General features: G+C 39.2%; 3 protein-coding genes across 5 annotated transcripts in view; 1 reads left to right on the top strand and 2 right to left on the bottom strand.

Moving 5' to 3' along the window:
* The window catches only part of LOC102781435 (uncharacterized), a 159825-nt gene that overhangs the window by 47001 nt on the left and 87210 nt on the right, over nt 1–25614 (top strand). The window lies entirely within an intron of this gene.
* LOC102785291 (nuclear factor 7, brain-like) lies at nt 4482–6097 on the bottom strand. Its single transcript, XM_035904260.2, has one exon. It carries the CDS (start codon nt 5948–5950, stop codon nt 4559–4561), a length of 1392 nt encoding a protein of 463 aa, XP_035760153.2. The 5' UTR covers nt 5951–6097; the 3' UTR covers nt 4482–4558.
* On the bottom strand, nt 11780–20601 carry LOC118455688 (desmocollin 2-like protein). Of its 3 annotated transcripts, none has more exons than XM_087838699.1 (14): nt 20484–20601; nt 18224–18314; nt 17909–18117; nt 17714–17815; nt 17399–17551; nt 16974–17118; nt 16731–16885; nt 16466–16600; nt 16113–16298; nt 15778–15968; nt 13990–14073; nt 13831–13898; nt 13556–13671; nt 11780–12709 (listed from the first exon to the last, which is right to left on the bottom strand). In XM_087838699.1, exons 1-14 carry the CDS (start codon nt 20520–20522, stop codon nt 12698–12700), a joined length of 1686 nt encoding a protein of 561 aa, XP_087694825.1. In that variant the 5' UTR covers nt 20523–20601; the 3' UTR covers nt 11780–12697. The 3 variants fall into 3 exon arrangements, with proteins under 3 accessions (XP_087694825.1, XP_087694824.1, XP_087694826.1); XM_087838698.1 differs by lacking the exon at nt 20484–20601 and adding an exon at nt 18451–18547; XM_087838700.1 differs by lacking the exons at nt 13990–14073; nt 20484–20601 and adding an exon at nt 18451–18547.

Here is a 25614-nt window from a genome sequence, read left to right as displayed (position 1 = left end):
AAGTGGACATGCAGCCTACACAACAGAGAAAGGATGCAGGACTTTGTGCACTCACTACAGATGAAAAGTTGACTCTGGAGTAAAGATTTAGAATTTGCCGACTGTAATATCAAATATTCCCTGTATCATACGTAGTATAAATTGGGAGGGATAAGAAAACAGAAATCAGTTAACAGCAATCTGAAATGAGCTGATGAGAAGTGGTTAAAAATTTGACACACTTAAAATTAAATAGTCAAACATTAACTGAATTACAAACAAAACACTTTAACATGAAACAGAATGTAATAAATTCAGATGTCACCTCCAGAAGCAGCTGAACAGAGGACCAGGAGAAACAGGAAAATCCATGGAAGTGGCAAAAATGTGGCAGCATTCATTTATACATTACATTTAGTTTCACCAATATCAGACTAAATGCTGGAATAAGTTTCCACTCTGAACCAAACTTTACTTCTTTCGTCTGGGGGAAAGGAAAGTACCTGTCCCTTTGCTTGGTTTGATTCATCATTGGTCCCAACCCTTTTGTTTTTTTTTCTCTTGCAAGTATCCATGTTCCTCTACAACATGACCAAACACTGCAACAACCATCTACAATCTTAGAAAGGAAAAATACTATGAAATTTAAAAAAAACCTAAACAAAACAAAAACCAAATAAACAAGAGGCAGTATTGTGGTTTCAGGCAGTGTGGACACACCCACTCCCATCACAGTCGTGAGAATTACCTGATGCCTTAACAGCTATGGTGGCGACATAAGGCCATACTAACCCAAAGACCTAAAACAGCCGAGACCCACAATGAAGATTAAGATCAAGAAGCCAAATTGCACAACCAAAAGAGAACCAAAAAACATCAAAAGATTAAACAGAGGCCAAAAAGTTCATCTCAGACCCACCCTGGCAGAACAAACAGCCACTCCACCACAGAAGCTGAGGGACAACTAACAGACCCAGAGACCAGGAAGCACAGCAGCTCACACAACCAGGACATTGAGACAGGTGCCCAATCACAACGGAGGGAGGCTGATCAAATGGCTTTTATCCCAAAGAGTTTTACACGTTCAGTCATCCACCCATTCATACACACATTCACACACTGGTGACGGCAAGCTACATTGTAGCCACAGCCGACCTGGGGCGCACTGACAGAGGCGATCAAAAAGAGAAGGGAAAAGAAAAAAGGAGTTGGCAGGATACACCAACCAACCCCCACTCATCTCCCGTCATATTGCTGCCAACAGTCAAAGACTGTCCCAGCTTCCCACCAAAGGAGTAGATTGCGGCTCATCTTACCTTGGCTCTGATGAAGGCTGCTCTTCAATAGGTGATCCTGATGCAGCTGGACAGAAATGTCTGCAAGGACAGCTCTGTTTATGTGAGTCCTCACCTTTGTTCATGCCCAGGATAGGATGGGTGGAGGCATCTCAGATCACAGATCTCAAATCATCATCAGACGTCAGTGTCATCAGAGTTAAAGTGGGATTTGGCAGATTTCCAACCCTTACCCGTATTATGAAAAGTTTAACCTGCCAAGTACTGTGACGACCTGAGCGGCAGCATTCTGTCACTTTGAAGATGCTTCAGTGATAAGTCAGCGACGATTCCTGGAGCAGGGGTGCATTCCTTTTACTCGTCCTAAAGTGAGCAGTAGCACTGTGTGCATAAACCCTGCTTTTCACCTGCTCCTGTGTAATATATATGTGTGGTATTTATTGAACTTAAAGCGAAGAATATGAAATAAACCATCTGTCAGCCTGGCTGTAGCACAACAGACACTCTGCTACGAATGCCAGTTTTTGCCTCTTTATGAGGTTCATGAGTCCTACAGCTTTGGTGTCACTATTGCAAATAAAGTTAAAAGTCGAACTGCAGTGGGAACTAACCAAGAACTGCAGTTTGCCAATCGTGGCTGCTTAGGAGCTCTTAGCCAGCATAAAGGCAATGTAAAGGGAAAATCTGCCAAATCATAAAGTTATTACAACTGGTAGTTGTCGCTCTGTTAACAGCTGCACTGCAAACAAATCAGTCAAATCAGAGCCTGATGTTCCACTCCTTGTAACTAGTGTAGTTTTGATGCCAATCAACTACACATACAGTCATACAGCGCTGTGCAAAACTCTTGAGCCTCCTCTCACTTCATAATTGTCATCTTCAAAACAAATTTTTTGTAATTTTTAAAGTGCTCTTGAGTGATATTTATAGGCGTTCTAAAGGTTTTTCAGTTTTTTCTTTGGACATTAGCAGGTTTTTCACTTTTTTCCAGTCCCATCCATGTATCCAGCTATTTTCATAAGACTCTTTCATACAGTTTGGCAGGAAGGTGCACAAGTTGACTCCCAAAGAGCTGAAGACTATCACAGCATAGTGTGCAGGATTTCCTTAAGAACTAATAAAGAGAAAAATGAACCAGTGGAGGAGAAAAGAAGTTTCAGGCTTGAAAAACAAGCCACTTGCTGACTGAGCGAATGATACCTATTGTAAACTGAACTTGCGTCATTACAAATCATTTAGTGATAGTCAAGTGTGTTTATGGTTGTCTGTGTGGAGAGGATTGATTGGAATTGTGATGATGATGTCTGCTATCACTGTCAATTGTCAGTAAACACTTAATCTGGCTGATGAATCTTCACGTGGCATATTACAAGTTTTTATTTTTATACACAATAGGCTATATTTTGAAGTTCTCCATTTAGGAAAAAAGCGTGAATTTGTTTGTATATGGAGGTATCCATTGTTTAATGTCCCATGGAATCGAAAAGGAGGTAGAGCTGTCGAGAAATTCTAGGAGCTAACTGGGCACTAACCATGTCATTCAAATATATTAATTGTTGTTGGCAACGACAGGAAGTGATGTAAGATTCGGGCATGTGTGGTACAGATCAGGTTTCCGGTAAAGATCGGGTAGCTACTGAAAACAAGAAATAAAGACGGTCCATGCTATGGGCTGAACCATTTATTAATTGGGGGGGAGGGGGGGATATGCAACATATTCAGTTTTAGAATTTACATTCAGTGTTAACTGTAGCTAAGCTCAAACTGTTACTGTGTTACTGCTATTTTATTAAACAACTGTCATATGCAAAACTAGAGTGGAACTAGGGGTAGCAAGACATCATTTTAGGGTGGCACATGCTACCTCATGCCCCCATTCTAGATCTGCCCCTGCTGATGGCTGCTGCCTCTTTTCTACAATCTCATGGGTGTCTTGGAATACAATGCTTTTGTCCCGTGAAATCATTTAATAGGAGTGGGATTCCTCTAAAACCTACAAATGAAGAGTGATCCTGGAAGTCTGAGCCAGTGTGACCCTCACCTCACCAACAAAATGAGAAGAAGGTGTAGAATACACGATTAGAACAGCAACCACTTGCTCCAGCTGTGGAGAGTGTGCCTACAAAAACCACTCTACTGTGTTTAGTTCGTTTTGGTCATTCATCAAAAATGAATAAATAAAGTAAAAATAAATAATTGTTACAGGTACTGAGCTGTAATCAGTGTTAGGCAAGTTACTTGACCAACAACTAAGTTGAATGGAGTCAGCGAATAATTACTGATTACTTCCCCAAAAAAGTAATCCGATAACTTTACTGATTACTTATTTTCAAAAGTAATTAGTTACTTAGTTACTTTTTAAAAATATGATTTACACCCTGAACAGTTTTTTTGTGTTTACACTCAGTCTTTCAAATAGATGCAAGTAAAACACAGAAGAAAATAAATAAAATCAAAGACTTAGCGATCCTGTTGCTCTATTTTCACCTGTTTAGCAGGGGTGGGGCAGGTGGAGGTTTGCCCTGGTGGAGGTGTGTTGCAGCGGCCATTGGCAGGATCCAGGAGTTTCTCTGTGAATTTTATATTCCCGTGACAGTGTACTCTGTGCTTGCTCAGAAGTTTAGGGGTTTTTTCACTGTAAAAAGAAGTTTTCGTCCCACGCAGTGAACAGCAGACGCTAATGTTTTTGTCACATTTTAAGGAATCAAACTCAAAGTAAGGTCAGTACTTCCATGCTTTAAACCCTGCACAGTCATACTCTCTCACGCACTCGCTATATAATCCATTTTTGATCTGCATACAGCTGTTGCCATAAACATTTCACTCGCTTGCGTCATTTTATAGAAAATAATAGGCCTTTATGTTCCAGGGATAAAGAGTTTAAACGTCGAAGATGATGAAGACAACATTTCCAAATACAAATGTGAAATATATGATTTTATTAGCTGAGCTTTGTACACTTCCAGACTGGTATTTATGAAGGTATTCAACAAGTAATGGAATCTGAATGTGCAGTATTATAATTACTGTGAAGTGGAGTTGCAGCTGGAATTGGCTGTCAGTGGCAGGGCTGAAGGAGCTACCCTGGACAGTCACCTGCCTCCTACTGCGTACTATTCCCTCACTGCTTTACTCTGTTCAGGACAGGTCATGACAACAGCCCCGCGTCGATCACCCAAGAAACCCCTCCCTAGTAAACCCCCAGACAGAACCAGCAGGACAACAGCTGCACTTTACCAGATTCAATTCACTGACAGGAAACAAGATTAGAAATAAAATCATCCTTAACTCATCTGCTCCACTGACACTGACACCTTCAACGGCAACACCTTCACTTTACCATTAGTGTAAATATATGGAATTATTTTACAAGTGAAAGTGTTATTGAAGGTGTGTATGTGTGTGTTAGTGTCAGGATCACAGAACAACAGCTTTCCATTGTTCCAGTCAAGATTCACGCTGATTTTCTGGAACTTCTTCTGAACTGACAGAGAGGTTTTTGGAGCCAATGGTGAGACTGCGTAGTATTTATCTAATATGTGCCGTATTCCCCATAATCCAGACAGTTTCTCTCCCTTCCTCTCATCAGATTCTGCTAACAGACCCAGCACCCACCCTGTACTGTCTCCAATTTCCACATTCCAGCTGTGAGTCCCTGAGGTAAAGCCCACAGAGCCCAGGATAGAGATGTAATAATCAAACCTCTCTGGATTATCAGGAAACTGCTGCCTCTCTTCTCGTCGTCTCACACTGGTCAGATCTTTAGACAGGATGAGTTGTGGATGAGCTGTGTTTGGGTCTAGAATGAGAGGAGTGTAGGAGACCATGTCGTTCATGTTGTTCCAGATGTTGAAGGTCAGGTTGCCCAGGTGTTTGGCCTGGTCTATCAGAGCTCCTGAGGGCAGCTGTGGATCATCCAGCAGTGAACAGCGCTGGACTCTTTCCACTGCAGCCTTGTAGTTGTGCAGTAATGAGACGTCTTCAGCTCTCAGCTCCTCCTCTGTGGCTCTGACTGTGTCTGAAAGAGCTGCTATCTCTCTGCTCAGAGCCTTCATCTTCTCCTTCATCATCCCACTCTTCTGCTCTATTTCCTCCCTCAGTGCAGCCAGCCTGGCTTCCTCTTCATCCGCTAGAAACTGGTGAAGCTTCTTGAACTGCTCCTTAATCTGCCTCTCTGTGTGTCGGGCCTGGACCTTAATGTGTTTTGCTGTTTGATCAAACTTCACTTGAACCTCTTCATAAATCTTTAACTTCTCCTTTAAGGGCTCCAGAGTTGCCTGTAGTTCCTTCTTGTGTTGTTGTGCAGCTTCATCGATGGGTCTGAATCTGTGGTTGGTGTGTTTTTCTGAAGCACAGCAGACAACGCACACTGGCTGCTGATGGTCCAGACAGAAGAGTTTGAATTTTTCAGAGTGCAGACTGCAGAGACCCTCTGGAGCTCTCTGATCTCTCTCCTGTAAGAACGACTCACACAGGTTTTTTAAAGCCCGGTTTAAAGGAGGTTCTGGCTTTGAAGACCTTCTCTTACAAATTGGACACTCGTGTGTTGTTCTCTCTTTCCACCATCTCTTCAGACAGTCTTTACAGAAGCTGTGGCTACATGACAGAATAACAGGATCTGTAAAGATCTCCTGACACACTGGACAGCAAAGATCCTCCTCTGATCTGGAAGCCATTCTGTGAGTAAAGCTGAAAACAGCAGATAGGAAGTACCGTCAGTCCTGGCTCCTCTCCCGTCAACAGCTTCAAGCAGCAGTGTTGGAGTTTTCCGCTTTTCTGTCCTTTAGCTGGACTCACTCAGAGGAAGCTGATAGTTTTGTCTGAACTCATTTTGATCCTCTGTGTGTCTTTACTAAGAAAGAAGAATAGCTTGTTTCCTGGTTAGAGTCGGTTAAGGGCTGTGGAGAAAAATGTTGTTTCACTTGTAACTCAGGTGTTTCATTCCAGACTTTAAATGTCATCCTGCAAGTAGCTAAAACTATGTAAACTAGTTTTTTACAGCTTTTGCTTCACCCATAAACAAGGTTCAAGGATTCAACACATTCGCATCACATGTTAACATGAGGTGGAACAAAATTATGTACACATGGTCCCGGAGTGAAAAGAAACAAAAATAATGAAGAAAAACATTTTTTTAAGTAATAAATAAATAGTTGGGTTTTTTTGTTTTGTTTTTTGAACAAACAGAAATGACAAGTAATAAAACAATACAATAAATAGTACTATAACTAGAGTGCAACAACCCGAGTACCAGTATGGCGTATGGGTATAGAGTGTAGGTATAAATATAGGTGTAAAGAAATACTTTAGCAGCAAAGGGCATGATGACCCGCATTGATAAAGTGATAATAAGTGTTAATAGTGGTTAAGGTGCTACAATATCAGTTCTTGTACATTTATGCATTGAGAAGTGGTGGTTTTGCATTTAATGCTCCTCAGCCTCCTGCATGAGGGGACAAATAGTATGTGTGCTGGGTGAGTGGGGTCCTTCATGATACAGGCGGCCCTCTTCCTGCATCTGGAGGTGTATATGTATGTGACTGTTGGGAGGCTGCCTCCGTCCACTCTCTGAGCAGCCTTCACCACCCTCTTTAGAGCTTTCCTCTCTGCCACGGTGCAGTTTCCGTGCCACGCATTGATGCCAGAGCACAGAACACTCTCAACCGCACTGCTGTAAAAGGAGATGAGGACTGAGCTCTCATTTCCTGCACGCTTCAACCTCCTCAGGAAGTAGAGCCTCTGGTGAGCTTTACTGATCAGGCTGGAAGTGTTATTTTTCCAGGTGAGGTTGCTATCCAGGTACGTACTCAGGTACTTCTAGCTGGATACTACTTTGACTACAAATCCTCCGACGTTCAGGGGTGTGTGTGTGTTCCCCTCCTGAAGTCCACAATCATCTCCTTCGTCTTCATTGTTTGTGATGCAACCAACCACAGCTGTGATGTCCACAAACTTTACAATATGACAGCCTGGATGGTTGGGCGAGCAGTCATATGTAAGCAGCGTAAACAGAAGGGGACTTGGCACACAGCCCTGAGGGGAGCCAGTGCTGAGGACTTTGGAAGATGAGGAGACATTGTGGATCCTCACAGACTGCAGTCTGTAGTCATGAAGTCCAGGACTCAGTTACAAAGAGAGCCCAGTCCCAGGGTTAGTAATTTGTCAACAAGTTAGTTGTATTTAAAGCAGGATAGGGTCCTCAAAGTGGGCGTAGAAGCGATTGAGAGTCTCAGGCAGAGAAGGGTCCTGGGGCAATGTACATCCCTGGTTTTGTAGTCAGTGTTGCACTTGATACCCCTCCACATACTGTGGGTCCTGGGAAGAAAGATGACCGTGAATCTTCTGTGCGCATGTGGCTTTGGCTCTCTTTACACCTGCAGTCAGTTCTCTGCTAACCCCCCTGAGTCTCTGTGCATCACCAGACCTGAAGGTGGCGTCCCTGGTTTCAGCAGGGCACAGACTCCTGCATTCAGCCAGGGTTTCTGGTTTGGATAGCACATCACAGACTTGATGGTTGTAACATCCTCCACGCACTTACTAATGTAGCCTAGGACAGCAGATGTATACTCCTCCAAATCCAGCTTCTCCTTATACACCGCAGCATCCCTGAAGACCACCAGTTCACATAGCCAAGTTTTTTATGAGAATGTGCATCTAAGAAGTGGCCCTACAACGGCAACTGCCAGGGCTGGCAGTCATTAATAGGTTATTATGAACAGGTGAGTTTTGAGTTGTGTATTACTTTCCCTGGAACACTCTCTCACTGTCGTTCTCTAAAACCTAAAAGAGAATTATGGATTTGATCAACTGGTCTCTGAATGCTATTGACACTCTTTTCTCAACGAGAAGTCTGGGCTCGGGAGAGCCCGACTGCCCTGAAGGGACTTTCCCTGCCAGATACACGATGGACGGGTGGCAGACATGGAGGATTGTGTGCATGGCGGGACTGTCTTATTCGGAACCATGATAACAGGGTTCTTGCTGATCGGAGCTGGCTTGGCCCTGGCTTGGCCCTGGCTTGGCCCTGGCTTGGCCCTGGCTTGGCCCTGGCTTGGCCCTGGCTTGGCCCTGGCTTGGCCCTGGCTTGGCCCTGGCTTGGCCCTGGCTTATCGGAGAATTAAGAAAGTGGAACCGGCTGTTCAAACCCCCCCAAGGCTGCCTGCTGTGATTGAAACGATGGGACGAGGCGCAACTTCTCAGAATGGGCTCACTGAGTGCAGCATGGTTAAGACCTTGGAGAAGCTTACGGCTGTCGTGAATACTCAGAATAACACCTCTGAGCGAAAGCTGGATCACATTTTGGAGCAGCTCACAGCTCTCCAACGCGAGATTGAGAGACTAGTGTCAGAGTGTTAAAGAACAGCTTTGAAATTCTCAAAGACAAATCACCATCATAATGCGGCTATCCCTTTGGCGCCAGCTGTGGGCTCAAGGCTGGAGCTGAACAAAAACTCCCTGATAACGACTGTGTTTAGACTGTTCCTTCCCATTCCATGCAAGATCACCTGGGTTGGCTGGAAGACTGTTTACTTAGCCTGGCAGAGCGAAGGACACTGTCTTAGCTGAACTATGGACATGCACACACATACATATACACTGACAAGCACTCACTCATCCCCCCTCCACACGCACGAAACACGTACACTGATACGCCCTCACTATCACCTTCCCCACCCCGGATCCAACGCCACCTCCAACACTTGCCTCCCATCCGATGTGGACACCGGTTCAGCTGGAGGCGCAATCGAAGATTGCAGCGGTCCCAGATCAGCTGTACACACTTGAATACTCTCCCAAACTCTAAAATACTTAGTCAGTCATTTGTTTAATAGTAATTTAACATTATATAATTCACATATCAAACTATGAATTGTAATTTTAAATGGTTTAAAAGCAGGTAGAATAGCATATGTAGGCAAGTATATTTCTCTTTTATTTATCTATTTATTTAAATTTATTTATCTTTTTTTATCAAGGCAATCATAATGAAGCGCTTCGTTTTATTTTGTAGATTCGAGCTGCTCTTTGTATTTTTGGCCACCAGATGTCACCAGACAGGACTGTGTTTTAAAGCTTCGAGTAATGAACCGGTTTTAGATACGACGTTGAATGCTTCAGAAAGCTTCATTTGGCCATCACTATCATCTGCTATGAAACTTCAGGAGTAGCAGATGACAAGCAGTGGTGACTGTGAGTCACCACTTCCTGCCATTAAAAAGAATCCAGGTGTGAGGCTTCACTTACAAGAACGGGACGGTACAGTCAACTTTTATCCTATGGCAGGGAATCAGTAGTGACAGTCACAGTGTCACTGTGACTGTCACTACTAGCGTCACCTTCACTATACCTGTATGTTTGTAAAATCCATAATAATAAAAATAATAATCCAGTGTGGAGTCTATGCAAGTCTGGCTTACAAGATATAAAATTATTTTACCACTGAAACAAATATGAAGAAAAGTACTGTTTACTCAAAAACAAATTAAACAGATAATCACTTTTAATATTTAAATACCCAGTAAGATAAATCAGTTACAAAATATATATTCATAGAAAATAAATGTTTCCATAATATCTGAAAGTACATATGTGACTCAGTGATGGTGTCCTGCTAATTAATGCCCCAGTACATCAGTGACTTGTGAAAGCTTTGAATTGCAAAGATTAATAATAATAATAATAATAATAATAAATAAAATGTATTTTTTAAGAAGTTCATTACAACTCATTAAGGGCATTATGTCTCAGCTACACTTCCTCTGATCCTCATCACAAATCTCAGTCCACACAAACAAAGAAATAAAAGAGTTGGTGTTGACACTTCTGTTTGATGCATTTCTGCAGCTCATTCATGATTCACGCTGTGAAAGTTTATCGAGTTTATCGATTATCAACAGGTTTATCTACATAATGTCTGCACGTCATTGCTCGTTGCATCTTTTGTTCTTTGGCATCTTTCTGTTTATGTCTGAAACAGACATAAACAAACTCGTTTAGAAACATGTTTTCTTTAAGTCAGTGTCAAAGGTGCGAAAACTGACTGCTACTAAATGAATATGGAGAGAGCCAGAACTTTATTTTTATTGGTCACCTGAAACCGAAATACGTAGTCAACAACTTATGTGTTCTAATAAGCAGCTTGTCATGTGAAAATCCTCCAGGTACCTTCTGTACAGAGTGTAGAAATAAGTGTCAAAATGATCCAGAAACTATATTCAGAGTCAGAGAGACAATTATTTAGCAAAAAATATCAAAAATCAGAACCATGAAACAGTTTCACAGTTAAAAGGTTTTCATGTGGAGATCAAATTCATTACTGCAATCCTACACCTCCTTCAACTCACCAGCTTTCACTTCCTAACATTTAATATCAGGTTTTCCACATTTCCACATTCCACATCCACAAACATTAGTCCTTTTCCAGATTACCAATTTGTTTTCTTGCATATTCTACTTTATATTATGTACTTTAAAATAACAGAGTTTTAAATCTGTCAAATTTCCACAGAACACAGAGAATTGATTTTTGTTACACTGATTTAAATCCAGTGTCACAACATGCCATCATCAACTAGAGGGCGCTCTAACATAAATAGATGTTGATCTGTGTGTTTTTTACCTCCAACAACAGTTCTTTAATCTGCACCTCTTTCATGAGCCTCATTGTACTCGTACTAATTTAGACAGACAAGCTGCAAAGTCCCTGCATCTAATTTTTCATCTTAGGTGTAAATAATGTATAATGTCTTCAATTTTTTCCCACCCATTATCACCTAAAATGAATGGTCCGGAAAGAAGAACACATCCAGTTAGTGTGAACAGGCCTTGTTCATGTCAGACGACAGAGGAGAATTGCCAGAATGAAAAAGGGACTCAAATAACCAGAAGACCACACGGGTTTTACTCCTGTCAGCTAAGAACAGAAGACGGGAAACACATGTCCTGGTCTAATGAGTCTCTGGTGATGATTTCTGCTGTGACCTTCATTGCGACATGAACGTGAGTAAGGAACAGTGGTGAACCAGGGACTAATGCACGCAGGGAGTGAAGGGTGGTCTGTGTGGTTCCATCAAACAGAAAAGCGACTGTGGCTCAAACTGCCAAAAAGATGCTGGTGATGCTGGTTCTGACAGAAAGGTGTCAGAATGCACAGTGCATCGCAGTTTGTGTTAGGAGGAGGCTAACAAATTTGAGGTATTGACTTGGCCTTTAAATTCCTCAGATCTCAGCTCACCTTCAGAAGTCCAGTGGAGTCTATACCTCAGTAGTTCAGGGCTGTTTGTTAGTAATAACACCAGTGCACCAATTAGATCTGCAGAGGACTAAAGTAATTATAAGCCAAGGAGTTGAGATGTTGGAACACTGCACATAGTGTATTATGTGTATGTGGGCTCCACCCTGTGAAACACTAGAGTGCACACAAAAGCTGAACACAATAAATAACCATTTTGGATCTGACCTTTATATACAGTACAAACAGAAAAATCACAAGGACATTTGTTTTGTTTTTTTTAATTACAAATTAACAGATATTGGACAAAAATTTAAACAAATAAACAGTAAAGACTGTAAGTACAAACAGTACTGCTTTTAGTTGTATGGGTACATGTCTGCTTATTGTATGTTTGCTGATTATGCTGTTTTATAACCACGTTCCTTTAAATGTTAAAAAAACCACAAGTAACTGCTACAGTAGCAAAAATTAAACACAACCCCTTAATGTTAATGTCAAATAACAACTTAACAATGTAAAATACATATAAGGTATACACAATGTCTTTTGAATGGGATTTTCCTGTGCAGCCAGTTGTATTTAGTTTCAGGCAGTACAACGTTAGTGCTCCAGTTCCACCCTCGTGCAGGTTGTAACAGGACTACTGTTGGAAATGTTTCAACAACCTGACTTACAGTGAGCTCAAACTGCACCCATCTCATAGTCAGCGAGTTGAAGTAAAACATGGTTACACACAATTTCTGCGCCATTTGGAAATTCTGCAGAAGTAAATCAACACTGCTTAAAATAGATTATTATGAAGGTGTAATTTTACAATTGTTATTTTGTTTCATTATGTATTTGTTTTAATGAAAATTTACCCTCCAAAAATAAAGATAATTTTTTTTAGAGAATTGATTGCTGAGGTACAAAGCTCCAAAATATTGCATCTACATAGCTTTTAGTGCAAACAACTTTTGCTTAAAAAAACAACAAAAAAATGCAACAACATCAACAACAACAAAATAAAGCAACAAGGAGCAATAGCAGATACACACCTGCACCACTTGATTGTTCTTTTTTTTACATTGTTACCCCAGTAACAAGCCCAGCATTCAGACCGTGACCTCTGAGTCAGCTACAGAGCCACGTCCCCTGAATGCTGCCCATCCTCTTCTGTTCTGTTCCCTGTTGTTATTATTCCCTGTTATTACTCCCAAGCCTGGATAATAGGAGGAAGCATACAACACTTTCAAAGCTGCTGAGGACATGACTGATGGTCATATATATATATATATATATATATATATATATATATATATATATATATATATATATTACACATCGAGCAAACAGATCACCAACAAGTTAGAGAAATAATATCTTTTACAAACTTGTTACTCACTAAATTTACATTTATTTAACTGCAGAAAAAGAAACTGCTATTTTATTTTTGAAAGGTCTGTCACAAGACATTTTTGTTGGATGTATCAAAAACAAACAAATAATATGTTTGTAATAATAAACAACATTGCATGATGGAGATAGTGGCCATTTGATTCCCAGTTATAAAGAACAGAGGTTCCCAAGAGCCACTGCAGGGGTGTGTGGTATGAAAAGAAAAAAAAAAAGAATGCTTGGACACTGCTAGCATAACTGACAGGTTATTGACGGGGCTTCTTATAAAGTTTGTATCTGTCTTGTGTGAAACTTGTATGAAAAGCATACAAGAGTGAAAACAGATATAAGATCCCTTGAAAAATTATATAAATGAAATGTAACTAAACGTAACTACTCCCGAAATTTTGGAGATAATTTGTAATACTTTTGGAGACATAATAAGCCACATGGAAAACATATATAATGATATATATAATAGATATACATATATAATGCCATAATTTGTTCACCCTGTCCAAATCATGAACAAACAGTATCCCACAGTTATTTATGTTTTTAAACCAATTTTTCTTGTAAAACAAAACGGAGAGCTAGCAAGTAAATATGTTTTTTGTTTCTTTTAGAAAAACTGGAAACGGAGACATAGGTTACAAATTACTATCCTTACCATGCTGCCCTCTGGGGCCTCTGTGTTAGATTTGAGTAGGATTCCTCCAGTGTCTCCAGAGTCATTAAGCTGCAATTTCTCTTTTTTTTTTAGACAGAAAAATACAAGGACCAGCACTGCAACAAAAAGCAGGCATATTCAAAATCAGAGCGCTTTCATGTGTGGTATACCCTACACTATTGTATGCAGCATTGTTCACTTCCTAATATGCAATGAGCAAACAACAAGAGAACCCCCATCTAACCCTTACAACTTAATCACAGTGGGATACTCACAAAGCAGTAGGAGGAGGACCACAAGACACAGTATAATCATAATTCCCAGTAGTCCGAAGCACACAGACCTGCAGGAAAAGGTGAATCAGTCATTTTTCCAAGTGTCCAGAAAGCAACCACACCCCATCTTACCCTGTATCCATATGTAACAAGTGTCACCTGGCAGTTTGTTGCTCTCTGCCAGGTGATTGGCTGAAGAGCTGTGAAAAGGTAGTGGGTGTGTGGGGTGAAGTCAACGCTCTTCTGTGGAAAAAAAACAGGCGATTAATTCACTTGGGTGCGAGTGGGTATACTGTCGGTAAGAGACTTTTGCCATTTTGTTTGGATCATTTGTTATTGTAGGTGCCCATTTTTAATGTGTGTCGTTGGACTTTTTTAGTGTTTTAATAGAAGAATTGATCAAGCCCTAGATCGACTGCGTGCAGGGAAAGTGATCAATATTGTAGGCATATTGAGTGTTTTTTTTAGCTTTGTGATTTTGAATGGTTTCATAAAATTGATATTTTATTGGGTAATATTTTAATCGATAATGTTGTTTGTGTTTTTAAGCTGTGCTGTCTCTGCTGTTCTTATTTCGTTCTTTTGATTGATTTGTAATTTTGTTTTGGTTAGTCCGTCCAGCAGTAAAGGTGGTTATTGATTGGGAGTGAGTCGTGTAATGGCGGACTAACCTCCTTTGTTTTTTGTTTATTTGTTTGTGCCACTTCCCCTTATATCCCAGATTGCAGGTCATTTTTGCAGATTATTTTTGCTATGCTGATATTTACAGTGAGTTATAATAACTCGTACTGCGTACTAGCTAGCATGACAGAGTTTCTATACAGCTGGGTGGGTGCAATGATGTTACTGATAGTGAACTTTATTTTATTCATAAGGTTAGTTATTAGAGTTGCCAGTCGACCCGTAAAAAACACGTAATATTTTTCAGAGAAAATATTTCAGAGAAAATATTAGGGGTTTCGCAATGAGCAGTTTGTCCCGTATTTCAGCTAGAATGGAAAAAGACACAAAGCTGAAGTTATTCTGTGTCCTTAGTTTGTCAGCTGCCTCTTATTCTCTCACTCTCCTGTTGCTACTTCAATCATGAAATTGATCAATGATCATCTGATTGGCTTTTCTGATGCAAGTCCCGTCTCTCTTGTTTATCGCCCAATTTGCACCAGAACGGGGAAACCAGCGGATGTCACGCTAAACAACAACAGTACGTTTAAGCTTGATCAGCTGTTGTTATAATTTATTTAATATTAATTTCTAGTATCAGCTGATGTTTGCTGGAGCCACAGCTGTAAAAGCTGCTGGTCATGATGTCGGTTTGGATATGTGGTAAGAGGGAAACATGAAGATGGAACCAGGAGATGTCCTTACTGAATCATCAGAGCTGAACAGGTGATGGAGAAACAGGTTTACCTTGTAGGTGACATGAATGAGTTGAAGGGAAGTTATAAACTGTTTCTGAGAGACAGATAACACCAGGATCCTTTTTTATGTAGCTGACAGCTGGTAACTGTGAAGGTGCGGGTCTAGCAAAGTTTTGGCAGGGGGGACAGGTAGGGTATTAACAGGGAGAGGGGGGCACAAAGAAATACTTTTCTTTCTTATTCTCATTTAAAATGTCTGGCTGTTATTAAATAATTATCTGAATCTTACAACCAAAGTTTTTATCTGATGTAAAATGTATAGAAATCATACATATACCAACAATAGTGGATTGGATTTATATAGCGCTTTTCAAGGCACCCAAAGCGCTTTACAATGCCACTATTCATTCACTCTAACACTCACACACTGGTGTAGGCAAGCTACGGTTGTAGCCACAGCTGCCCTGGGGCAGACTGACAGAAGCGAGGCTGCCATATCGCGCCATCAGCCCCTCTGGCCAAGACTGCACATCGCTGTCACAACAGTGTTTCTTTTCATTCACAGGCTTTATTATTTTTCCGATAATACCTGTTGGGCGGGTCTCTAGTCAAAATGCCCGGGCTGATCTTTCGTCCCAGTCCAGCCCTAACTGCATCCACTTTTTCAACATTGACATTCACAGGGATGGACTGCCACGTGGAACTGCTGCCATTCAGTGATGCTACATTTTGTGCAGTGATCTGAAGCTGGACATCGTTGGTCTTCTCATAGTCTAATGGCTGGAAAAAAGAAAAACATATAAAAGTTTATAAATATAAATCAGTTTTATATAGGCTGACTTTGCATTAGATGTGGTCCATGCAAAAAGCTTCCACCAACATAACTAAGTGATAATAATTTATTTAATAATAATCCAGTCTCACCTTTAAGATGTACAAAAGCCCTTCGTTTGTTTGGGGGTCAGTAACTATCCTGAAATTTCCATTTTCATTTCCTTTAGTAATGACAAACAGTGACATCCAGTTCGATGTGTTTATCAAATCTTTATCTTGAACAGGAATTCGAAGTAAAAGTTTTTCACTTTCATCTCCTTGCACAGTGACATTATACTACAAGAAAAAAGAGCGGGGGGGGGGGGGGGGGGGTAATTGCCGTTTAATTATGTTAGTGAAAGACAATGTTTTGATGAAATAAGTAGAAAAAAATACCAAAATCAATCGATATGATTTCAGTTATTCAGCCAAATTACAAACTGACGGTTCTTTCAAACACTTACAGATGATTTCATGAAGGTTGGTGGATTGTCATTAATATCACTCAGAGCAATATTTGCTGTTGATGTGGCAAACAGACCATTTGGTGCACCATTCATATCCTGGATTTTTACAGTCACCACATGGTTGTCTTTTAACTTTAAAAGAAATGTTACAAAGTATTATAATAAAAATATGTTGTAAAGCACTTGCATCATCTATTTCAATGATGAAAGTTATCAATTATATAAAGTTCACAGGTATCAGTGATGCAGAGGCAGTGCTCACCTCTCTGTCTAGGGTGTTGGTTGTTGTTGTGATGACACCTGTTTCTGGATGAATGGTAAACATGTCTGATCCAGATACGAGTGTATATTTAATCTTCACATGGTCGGTGAACATTTGGTCTCTGTCAGTTGCACTCACCACTCCCACCACAGTCCCTGTATTGTAACCCGTAATCATTTAGAGCAACTGCACTGAAAGTCAAATACCACAGAATCATCTATTACTGTATGTTGTCTTTCTCACCTGCACTACAGTGCTCAGGAACTGTAAAACATAAAGGACCTACAAACTCCGGGGCATTGTCATTGACATCATATACAAACACTCTCAGGGGTATTTTCTCATCTAGCTCCACATTAGTATGCTTGTCAAAATATATCATCAAAATCTATAGAGGGAAAACAAACAAATGTTTGACTAGGTTAATGCACACAAATATAGAACGAGGAGGCAGGAAGATAACAAGACTCCATATGTGAACTGTGCCAGTTCCAGGCTTGAATGAAAAAATAAATAAATAAAAAAAAGAAATAAACAAACATGCTCAGTAGAGGAACAAACAGTCTGTAGCTATTTGAATGATTGATAAATCACCCGTTAAAGATGACTGTGGAACATTATTGGAACTCATTACAAATCTTCTAAATCAGCGTCATCTTCACACTCACATCATATTTTTTGAACTCCTCACGATCCACTTTTTTGAGCAAGAACAGATCCCCCGTGTCTGTGTCCATACTTAACACTCCAGTTGGATACGTATCGACTCCTTCTCCTTCGATAAAGTACCAATAACGGCTGTTTGGGGAACCTGACCCCAGCTACAGTAAAAACCAAATAAAATGATACATGTGAAGGAAAAGAAAAAAAAAAGATTGTTATTCATGAGGTGTTTACAATCTTTACAATCTGATGTGTATTGACAATAAACATTTGTATACCACAGTGATCATAAATGATAAAAAATTAAACATTCAATTCACCCTGTCAATTAGTTTTGGATAGCTCCCTTCATAGTTCTCCACTACTTCTAAATCCGCATAGCTTCGTCTTCTAGAGCGGTTCAGGGAGCCTTGGCCTCGTCGCTGTGACATTCCAACAAGTTTGGACACGTTAGAAAAAAGATGCACTGTTCCTGCTGAGCTGTATAAATGACTCACAATATGCAGTTGCCTTACATGTTTTTTCAAGATGGTACTGTGGACAAGGTGAACTTCCATCTTTCTTTCCAGTCCACTATTGTCCCGAGCAGACACAGAAAATATCCGTCCTCTTTCTCCCACTGAGACAGACGTTAAAGCTACGACTGCTCCGTTACTTTTTATTGTAAAACTCGGGTCCTTCACGGTTAACTGCACTGATTTTGCATCACAGCCGACGGTTTCAACTAAAAAGCGAGAAAGTGAAAGTTAAAAAGAGACATAAAACACAAAACATTCGGCTTACAACACTTTTTCAAACTGAAGAAATAACACAAATACACAGAGCGGCACCTTTTGCTACTTGGTATCCAGGTGGAATCATTTCAGGTACAATTACGTAGAGAGATCTCTGGAGAAAGCACGACTCCACACAGGACAGGATCTGGAGGTGAAAGTGAGTTTCAAACTGACTTGTCACATTTAAATGTTTTAATACTTCTGGGGATGACAAAAGTGAGAGAAAGTAAACATGTATCAATCATGTAGGAGTGCTCTAAAACCAAACTAGGAGCACTTACCAGCATTAGGTAGGTGGAGGAAATCAAAACCTTCCCCATTATTGGAAAAAAAAGAAGACTGACTTTGTCCTGCGTCCAAGTGTTGGGAGTCTGGTTAGTGTAACTCAAGAGCTTTGTCTCTTGTCTATTGCTTCACTTCTCTATCAATGTAAAAAGGCAGGCGTTTCTCAGACGGCACACCCAAGCGGAATTTTAAACAAGCAAAGTCGCTTCGGGCTGTGCTCGCTGGTGTCTGCTGAGAAACCTCCCTGAAAGTTGCAGATATTCACGTTTTTTTTTCCCCACCAGCAGGGGCAACATATCTATTTTACTGCAAGACATTAAACCGCGACTAAATGCTTTACTATTTCCCCTTAGCGAGTTTTAGTGGGACTGTAAGAGCTACAAATACACAGAATTAAAGCATGTAGCATTATTTATATAAATCTGTGCACGTATTTGAAGAAATACTTGTCTGTCTGCTTTTTTTGTCAAGACTTGTCTGCAGTAATGAATTAGTCATTGCTCATCAGGACTAATACAGTTTCCTAATACAACACATCTACCAGGATTCACAGTTGTGGCCAACCAGCAAAACAACAGTAGTATTAACACTAAGATTTCGCTTAAACCCCACCAAAAACTAACCTTCGACCGAACCAGTTGTCACAAACAACTTTTCTTATTGCCATTTGGAAAAAGTAAAAGAAAGTCAATAACGATAACACTATGTATGCACCTCCTAGCAAAATGTTTTAAATAAGTCAGTGTTTTATAGCTTTTCTCATTGCCAATAAAACCAGCATTTAAAAAAAAAAACTAATCTGTATGTTGTTAGGTGGGACATGCTGGGTGGGGGGGGGAAGACTATCGCATGAGTGCTGCTGTTTGACTGAGGATAAATAAAGTAGTCGTGGTAAACCAATTGCATGACCACTTTAAGATGACAAAGCAAAAAGATGATATATAACAGTTTTTCCAATTGTGTTGATAGGCCACGTAAAACCAGAGTCATGATAAACAATATATATACGTGACATCTTTTCCTCACCTTTAATGTCTAAGGACAGCTCTAGCAAGCACTCTCAGCTTATGAGCATAAAAAAAGAAACAAAACAAAGAACACCCGTGTTGGTAGAAAAATGTAAAATGTTGACCAATCAAAAAATGTTATGGCAACATAACATTTGGATGTTTAGGAAGAGGGGGGGATTTAAGGAGTGATGGTGAGAGAGCGACAGAGAGAGAGAGAGTTTGTGAGAGATTTAGTGTGTTTGGAGTGTGTATATGTGGTTGTTACAGTAAAAAAATGTACCTTTTTCTAATCAGGGTTTATGTTTTTTGTCTGATTTTAGATCAGTTGTGCTAATACAGTATGTCAAAATGAAAACATAACTGTAAATTCAGACATGTGAGGTTGTGCTGAAAAGAATGATATAAGTGAAACCTAAACTGGGACTGAACTAAACAAACTATGACGACAATGACACTCAGCCAGGCCATTGAGTGTTTGCTTTCAGCAGTTCAGCTTCATGCTCATGTCATGTTCAAAGTACTTCACGTTCAAGGTTTTACATTCATCTGTTCAGGTTTCATCTTATGTCTCGTGTCATTGTCTCCATAGTTTGTTTAGCTCATTCCAAGATTAGGTTTCACTTTTGTTTGGCCTCGCCTTGTTTTTCTGTTTTGTTTTTTCCTTTTTTTATCAGCCGTAATAAAGGCTCACTTTTTGTTTGATCATCACTTTGTTTCTCCTTTGTTTGCTTTTGGGTCTGCTCCACAAACACATCAGCCATGATGGCCGTGACAATTTTGTTTTTTTCTGGGACTCTTTTTAATACCACTGTGGTTGTGAATCTTACTTCACAGCACAGGTAGTCTAAATCTCAAAAAACAACAAGCAAGGTTAGAGAGTGCATTAAAGGTGAAAGTGAGTTTCAAACTGACTTGTCACCTTTAAATGTTTTAATACTTCCTGGCATGACAAAAGTGAGAAAAAGTAAACATGTATCAATCATGTAGGATTGCTATAAAACCAAACTAGGAGCACTTACCAGCATTAGGTAGGTGGTGGAAATAAAAACTTTCCCCATTATTGGAAAAAAAGAAGACTGACTTTGTCCTGCGTCCAAGTGTTGGGAGTCTGGTTAGTGTAAGTGCGTTAACTCAAGAGCTTTGTCTCTTGTCTATTGCTTCACTTCTCTATCAATGTAAAAAGGCAGGCGTTTCTCAGACGGCACACCCAAGCGGAATTTTAAACAAGCAAAGTCGCTTCGGGCTGTGCTCGCTGGTGTCTGCTGAGAAACCTCCCTGAAAGTTGCAGATATTCACGTTTTTTTTTCCCCACCAGCAGGTGCAACATATCTTTAGTGTTTTAGTGGGACTGTAAGAGCTACAAATACACAGAATTAAAGCATGTAGCATTATTTATATAAATCTGTGCACGTATTTGAAGAAATACTGGTCTGTCTGCTTTTTTTGTCAAGACTTGTCTGCATTGATGAATTAGTCATTGCTCATCAAGACTAATACAGTTTCCTAATACAACACATCTACCAGGATTCACAGTTGTGGCCAACCAGCAAACCAACAGTAGTATCAACACTAAGATTTCGCTTAAACCCCACCAAAAACTAACCTTAGACCGAACCAGTTGTCACAAACAATTTTTCTTGTTGCCACCTGGAAAAAGTAAAAGAAAGTCAATAATGATAACACTATCTATGCAATTCCTATGTTTTAAATAAGTCAGTGTTTTATAGCTTTTCTCATTGCCAATAAAGCCAGCATTAAAAAAAAATAATAATAATAACAATCTGTATGTTGTTAGGTGGGACATAAGCTGTGTTTGTTACTTGTGATACCACATATAACAACCCATTGTATAGGTTGCTGTGAAAAATATGCATATATGGCACAAAACATCAGGATTGACATTAGAAAGTGATCATGGCTGTCATGACTGGATATAAATGTTGATAATATAATATACTCAGGTGGCTCAAGCCATATATATTTATTAATTTTTTGGAATTTTTGTCTGGGGCCTGTGACCAGGCGTTTTGAGTTAATTTTTTCTATTTTTGATTTCCTTATGTTACACAGCAAATCCAGCATGTCCAAATTAACACTGTCAGATTTGATTTCAACACTATTAAAGTGTCTATATGGGTCCACACCAGAGAGTGTTAATTTAACTCTTTTTGGAGAGTTGGTATGTTAACTCTGATTTAGTGTTAAACACCAAATCTGTCTGGAGTTGATAATTTAACACTTGGTGTTAAGAGTTTATATATTAACTCTCAAAGACTATTTTAGTTTAACTACGTAAGAGTTATCTTCTAATTAATTCTAAAAAGCGGGAATTTTACTGTTCTGAACTTCTAGAAATTTCTTTTGGAAATAAACATTTACTAAAAAGACGCAATGGTTTTTGAAAAACATGTATTCTGAACTGTGCACCACAATTTCAAAACATTTTCTAAAGATGTAACAGTGTACATGTTCTCACTTTCATTAGAATTTCATTTATCAAAAGGTCTGACATAGGTGAGCTGGTAAATGCAAATAACAGCATTCTCATCACTTATTTCAATAAATACGAAATACAATATACATGTCCTTCAGTCATCACTTTGTGGAACTTCAACGCACTTCTGCTCTCCCCCATATTCCATCTTCACAAGCATATCCTATGTGGAGATTGAATAAAAATTAGTTGACACTAATTAATGGCACAAATCAATTGCAGCACAGTAAAAAAAAAGGAATCCTTTTTGAGCCATTACTTGTGTGAAGTATTTTCCCAAAAGACAAGGACACAGGCAACAGGTAATACTGAACTAAATGTAAAACCTCAACCTTTTTCATTTTTTCCTAAACCGTGTGCACAAAACTCTGGAGGAATCTAAGTGCTAATGTAGAACTCAGTCGGGACTCGGGACATCTGCTACTGCTGTTTGCTCGTTTTTTTATGGGAGATCGTTTTCAGGCTTCAAGTAGCACCATTATACCAACATTTCACATTCTAGACATTGTTTTAAGTGTATTTGACCAAGAAATTTGACTGAAAATTCACATGCAAGCTTTTTTTCAAGGCTGTGGTATTTGCCCGCAAACAATACCTTTCAGCTAGCTAAAACAGAATATTATGCTATCAGCGAGCAACATGGCTAATGCCTTTCACACAGCTTTGTCTCAACTCCAAAGAGCCACAGAAGTAAAAGCTAATAACAATAATTGAAACAATCTTTGAAAACATGACTTACCAAGCATGGCAAACAACTCAAATATGTAGAGCAAAATGTTCTGAAACTGCTTCACTTCAGCTTCGATTGGAGCCGTGTTGGGGGCGGAGTCTGTGAATTTACTCTATTAGTGTCATAGCCCCTGTAGGAGTTCAGAGTTAAGAGGTCAAGAGTTAATGTTTCCATTGTAACACCTCCAGATTTGAAATAGAAACACTCATTTTTAACACTCGATTTTAACTACTATCATTTTACACCTCAGAGTTACATCAAAAGAATGTGACTCTACTTAGAGTAAAATTAACTCTAAGACTACTAACACCAAAACATTTAACACTTTTGAATTTGCTGTGTAGATTGCGATTAAGTTCTTGTGTTATAATTCAGTTAGGGAGTAATTGAGTTTTATTCTAGATTTTGTTTCATCTATGTCTCCTGATTTATGAGTCTTTTCCTCTCCTCTATGTAGTCTGTCTTGTCCTCAGTGTTTTTACTTTCAGTTATCTCAGTGCGTTATTCTCTCCCTGTGTTACATTGTCTAAGCTTGTGTTGTCAAGTCTCCATTATGTTTCCTGTTGTATTTTGAAAGTGTTTTTTTTTTTAGTTATTATTTTCAGTAGGTTTAGTTTTGCTTCCCCTGTGGCGTCATGTTCATTTGTGTCAGCTGTGTTTCCTCAGGTGTTTCCACTTCCCTCATTACTCTCCTGTATATTTAAGTCCTCTGTCTTCCTCTCCTCCTTGTTATGTCACCATGTCAAGTCAGGTCAGGTCACTGAGTGTTTGCTTGCAACAGTTCAGGTTCATGTCATGTTTGAAGTACTTCACGTCAAGGTTTTACATACACCTGTTGAGTTTTCATCTTATGTCTCATGTTATTGTCTTCATAGTTTGTTTAGTTCAGTCCCAGTATAGGTTTCACTTGTTTTACTGTTTTTTTTTCTTTCTTAATATTAGCCGTAATAATGGTTTGATCATCAGTTCATTTCTCCTGTGTTTGCTTTTGGGTCTGCTCCACAAACATGCAGGGCATGTTGTGTTTTTGAATCTTACTTCATGGGGTAGGTAGTCTAAATCTCAAAAAGCAACAAGCAAGGTTAGAGAGTGCATTAAAGGAATGCCACAGTTATTACTCATGTTGCCTGAGTAGAATATTTCTCATTTCTAACTTTTATTTTTTTTTTAAATATTCAAGTTTATTCAACAAAAAATTATAATGTATTTCAATTGAGAGAATCTCCACCTCCCTTTTCAACTTTACTTCCACAAACGTTGACCTACAGACACCATTCAAACTTTAAAACAAAGCCAAGACGTTGAGCCACTCAGCTTGCATGTCTCTTTTCAATATCTTTTATAGCTTTTCCTTCAGTTCCTGTTCAAGTTTCATGTTTTATTCCCACATTTCAGAATTTATAGTAGGTGCCTACATGACGGTATGTTGGCAGTTAATTTCCTGTTCCATTAGTACCTACTTGGATCAACTCTGCGTGGTTTGCAGGGTTTGCCATCAGGTTATAGTACGTGCTCAGCCAGATTTCCAAGTGATCCAAACAGGTACTAAAGTGTGACACCGTCAGACTGCATGCCACTGATTGGCTGGTCAGTAGCATCATTCGATGAGTCACTACAGCATCTTGTTCACTAGCATTTTTGAAAGTAGGCAATAAAGGAAATGGTTACAAAAAAACAAATTTAAGTTCAGATAGTGGAACATTACACACATTGTATTGCTCAATTTGTTTTTATTTTTTTACTGGGTTTTCACTGTGCAGCCAGTTGTATTTAGTTTCAGGCAGTAAGACTTTACCTCTCCAGTTCTGCCCTTGTGCAGATTGTAACAGGACTACTGTTGGAAATGTTTCAATAACCTGCACCCATTTGACAGTCAGGGAGTTGAAATAAAAACACAGTAACACAGTATTTCTGTGCCATTAGGAAATTCAGCAGGAGTAAATCAACACTGAGTAAAATAGATCATTATGAAGGTCTAATTTTACATTACATATTGTGAAATATTAGGCAGTTATTTTCTTTCATTATGTATTTGTTTTACTTCAAATATATCTGCAAAGATGAAAATCAATAACAATAAAAACAAGCAACAAGGCGGAAAAAAAAATGCACTTTCTTACTGCAGACAATGATTTAAATAAAAATAAGAGTAAAACATACCATAGTTGCTACTAACTAATATACAGACAAACATGATTAGCTGAATTTCAACCCAAATTAACCAGAACTTCTAGTCCATGAACTAAGAGCTAAAAGGTTCCCTTAAGGTGGTTTTGTATGTTCTCCCACCAATATCTTGAGTGCAAGCAAAATTGTGCATTTACATATAAAAAAAGCAAAACCAGTTTTTTTTTTTTTTTTTTTCCATTTCCCTTAACAGCTTTCTGAATTAATTTAAGTTAATGATAATCAACAATTTATGTGGTATACCCCGAAAACAGTTGGATTTTTATGAGAAATTGCTTTCCAACCAGAAAGGTCCCTGCACCAAAGACTCTGCCCTCCAAAAATAAAGATATGATTTATTCTTTTTAGACCTTGAGCTCCAAAGCTCCAAAAGATTGCTTGGTAAGGAGCTCCTGTGGTGGAAATGTTGCTAATGCCATACAACACAAAGTATGCACAACTAACAGCATCTGCTTAGTTTTTAGCCCAAACCACTTTAACATTAAAAATACAAACAAAGGAACAACAAAAAACTCACAACAACAATAACAGCAAAGAAATAAAGCAAAAAACAGCAATAGCAGATACACACCTGCTTGTTCTTATATATATATATATATATATATATATATATATATATATATATAATTTTTTTTTTTTTTTCTTACCCCAGAAACAAGCTATTCAGACCCAATCTGCATCTTTTACATTTTAAAGTAAACAGCATTAATCTGGAGTGACTGTTTTCGTTTCTTTCTGC

Source organism: Neolamprologus brichardi, chromosome 3, assembly GCF_056152115.1.
Source record: "Neolamprologus brichardi isolate AB-2024 chromosome 3, ASM5615211v1, whole genome shotgun sequence".
Classification (NCBI taxonomy): domain Eukaryota; kingdom Metazoa; phylum Chordata; class Actinopteri; order Cichliformes; family Cichlidae; genus Neolamprologus; species Neolamprologus brichardi.
Note: the sequence above shows the minus strand (reverse complement) of the source record. Positions and strands in the feature narration are given on the sequence as shown.

Bases quoted from the DNA above. Each gene is read 5' to 3' on its own strand.
- LOC102785291 (XM_035904260.2), bottom strand. From the start codon at position 5,950: ATGGCTTCCAGATCAGAGGAGGATCTTTGCTGTCCAGTGTGTCAGGAG.
- LOC118455688 (XM_087838699.1), bottom strand. From the start codon at position 20,522: ATGGGGAAAGTTTTTATTTCCACCACCTACCTAATGCTG. The intron at 18,118-18,223 runs GTGCCGCTCTGT...CTCGCTTTTTAG, and splicing joins TGGATACCAAGTAGCAAAAG to TTGAAACCGTCGGCTGTGAT. The intron at 14,074-15,777 runs GTATTATCGGAA...TTTTTTCCACAG, and splicing joins ACTAGAGACCCGCCCAACAG to AAGAGCGTTGACTTCACCCC.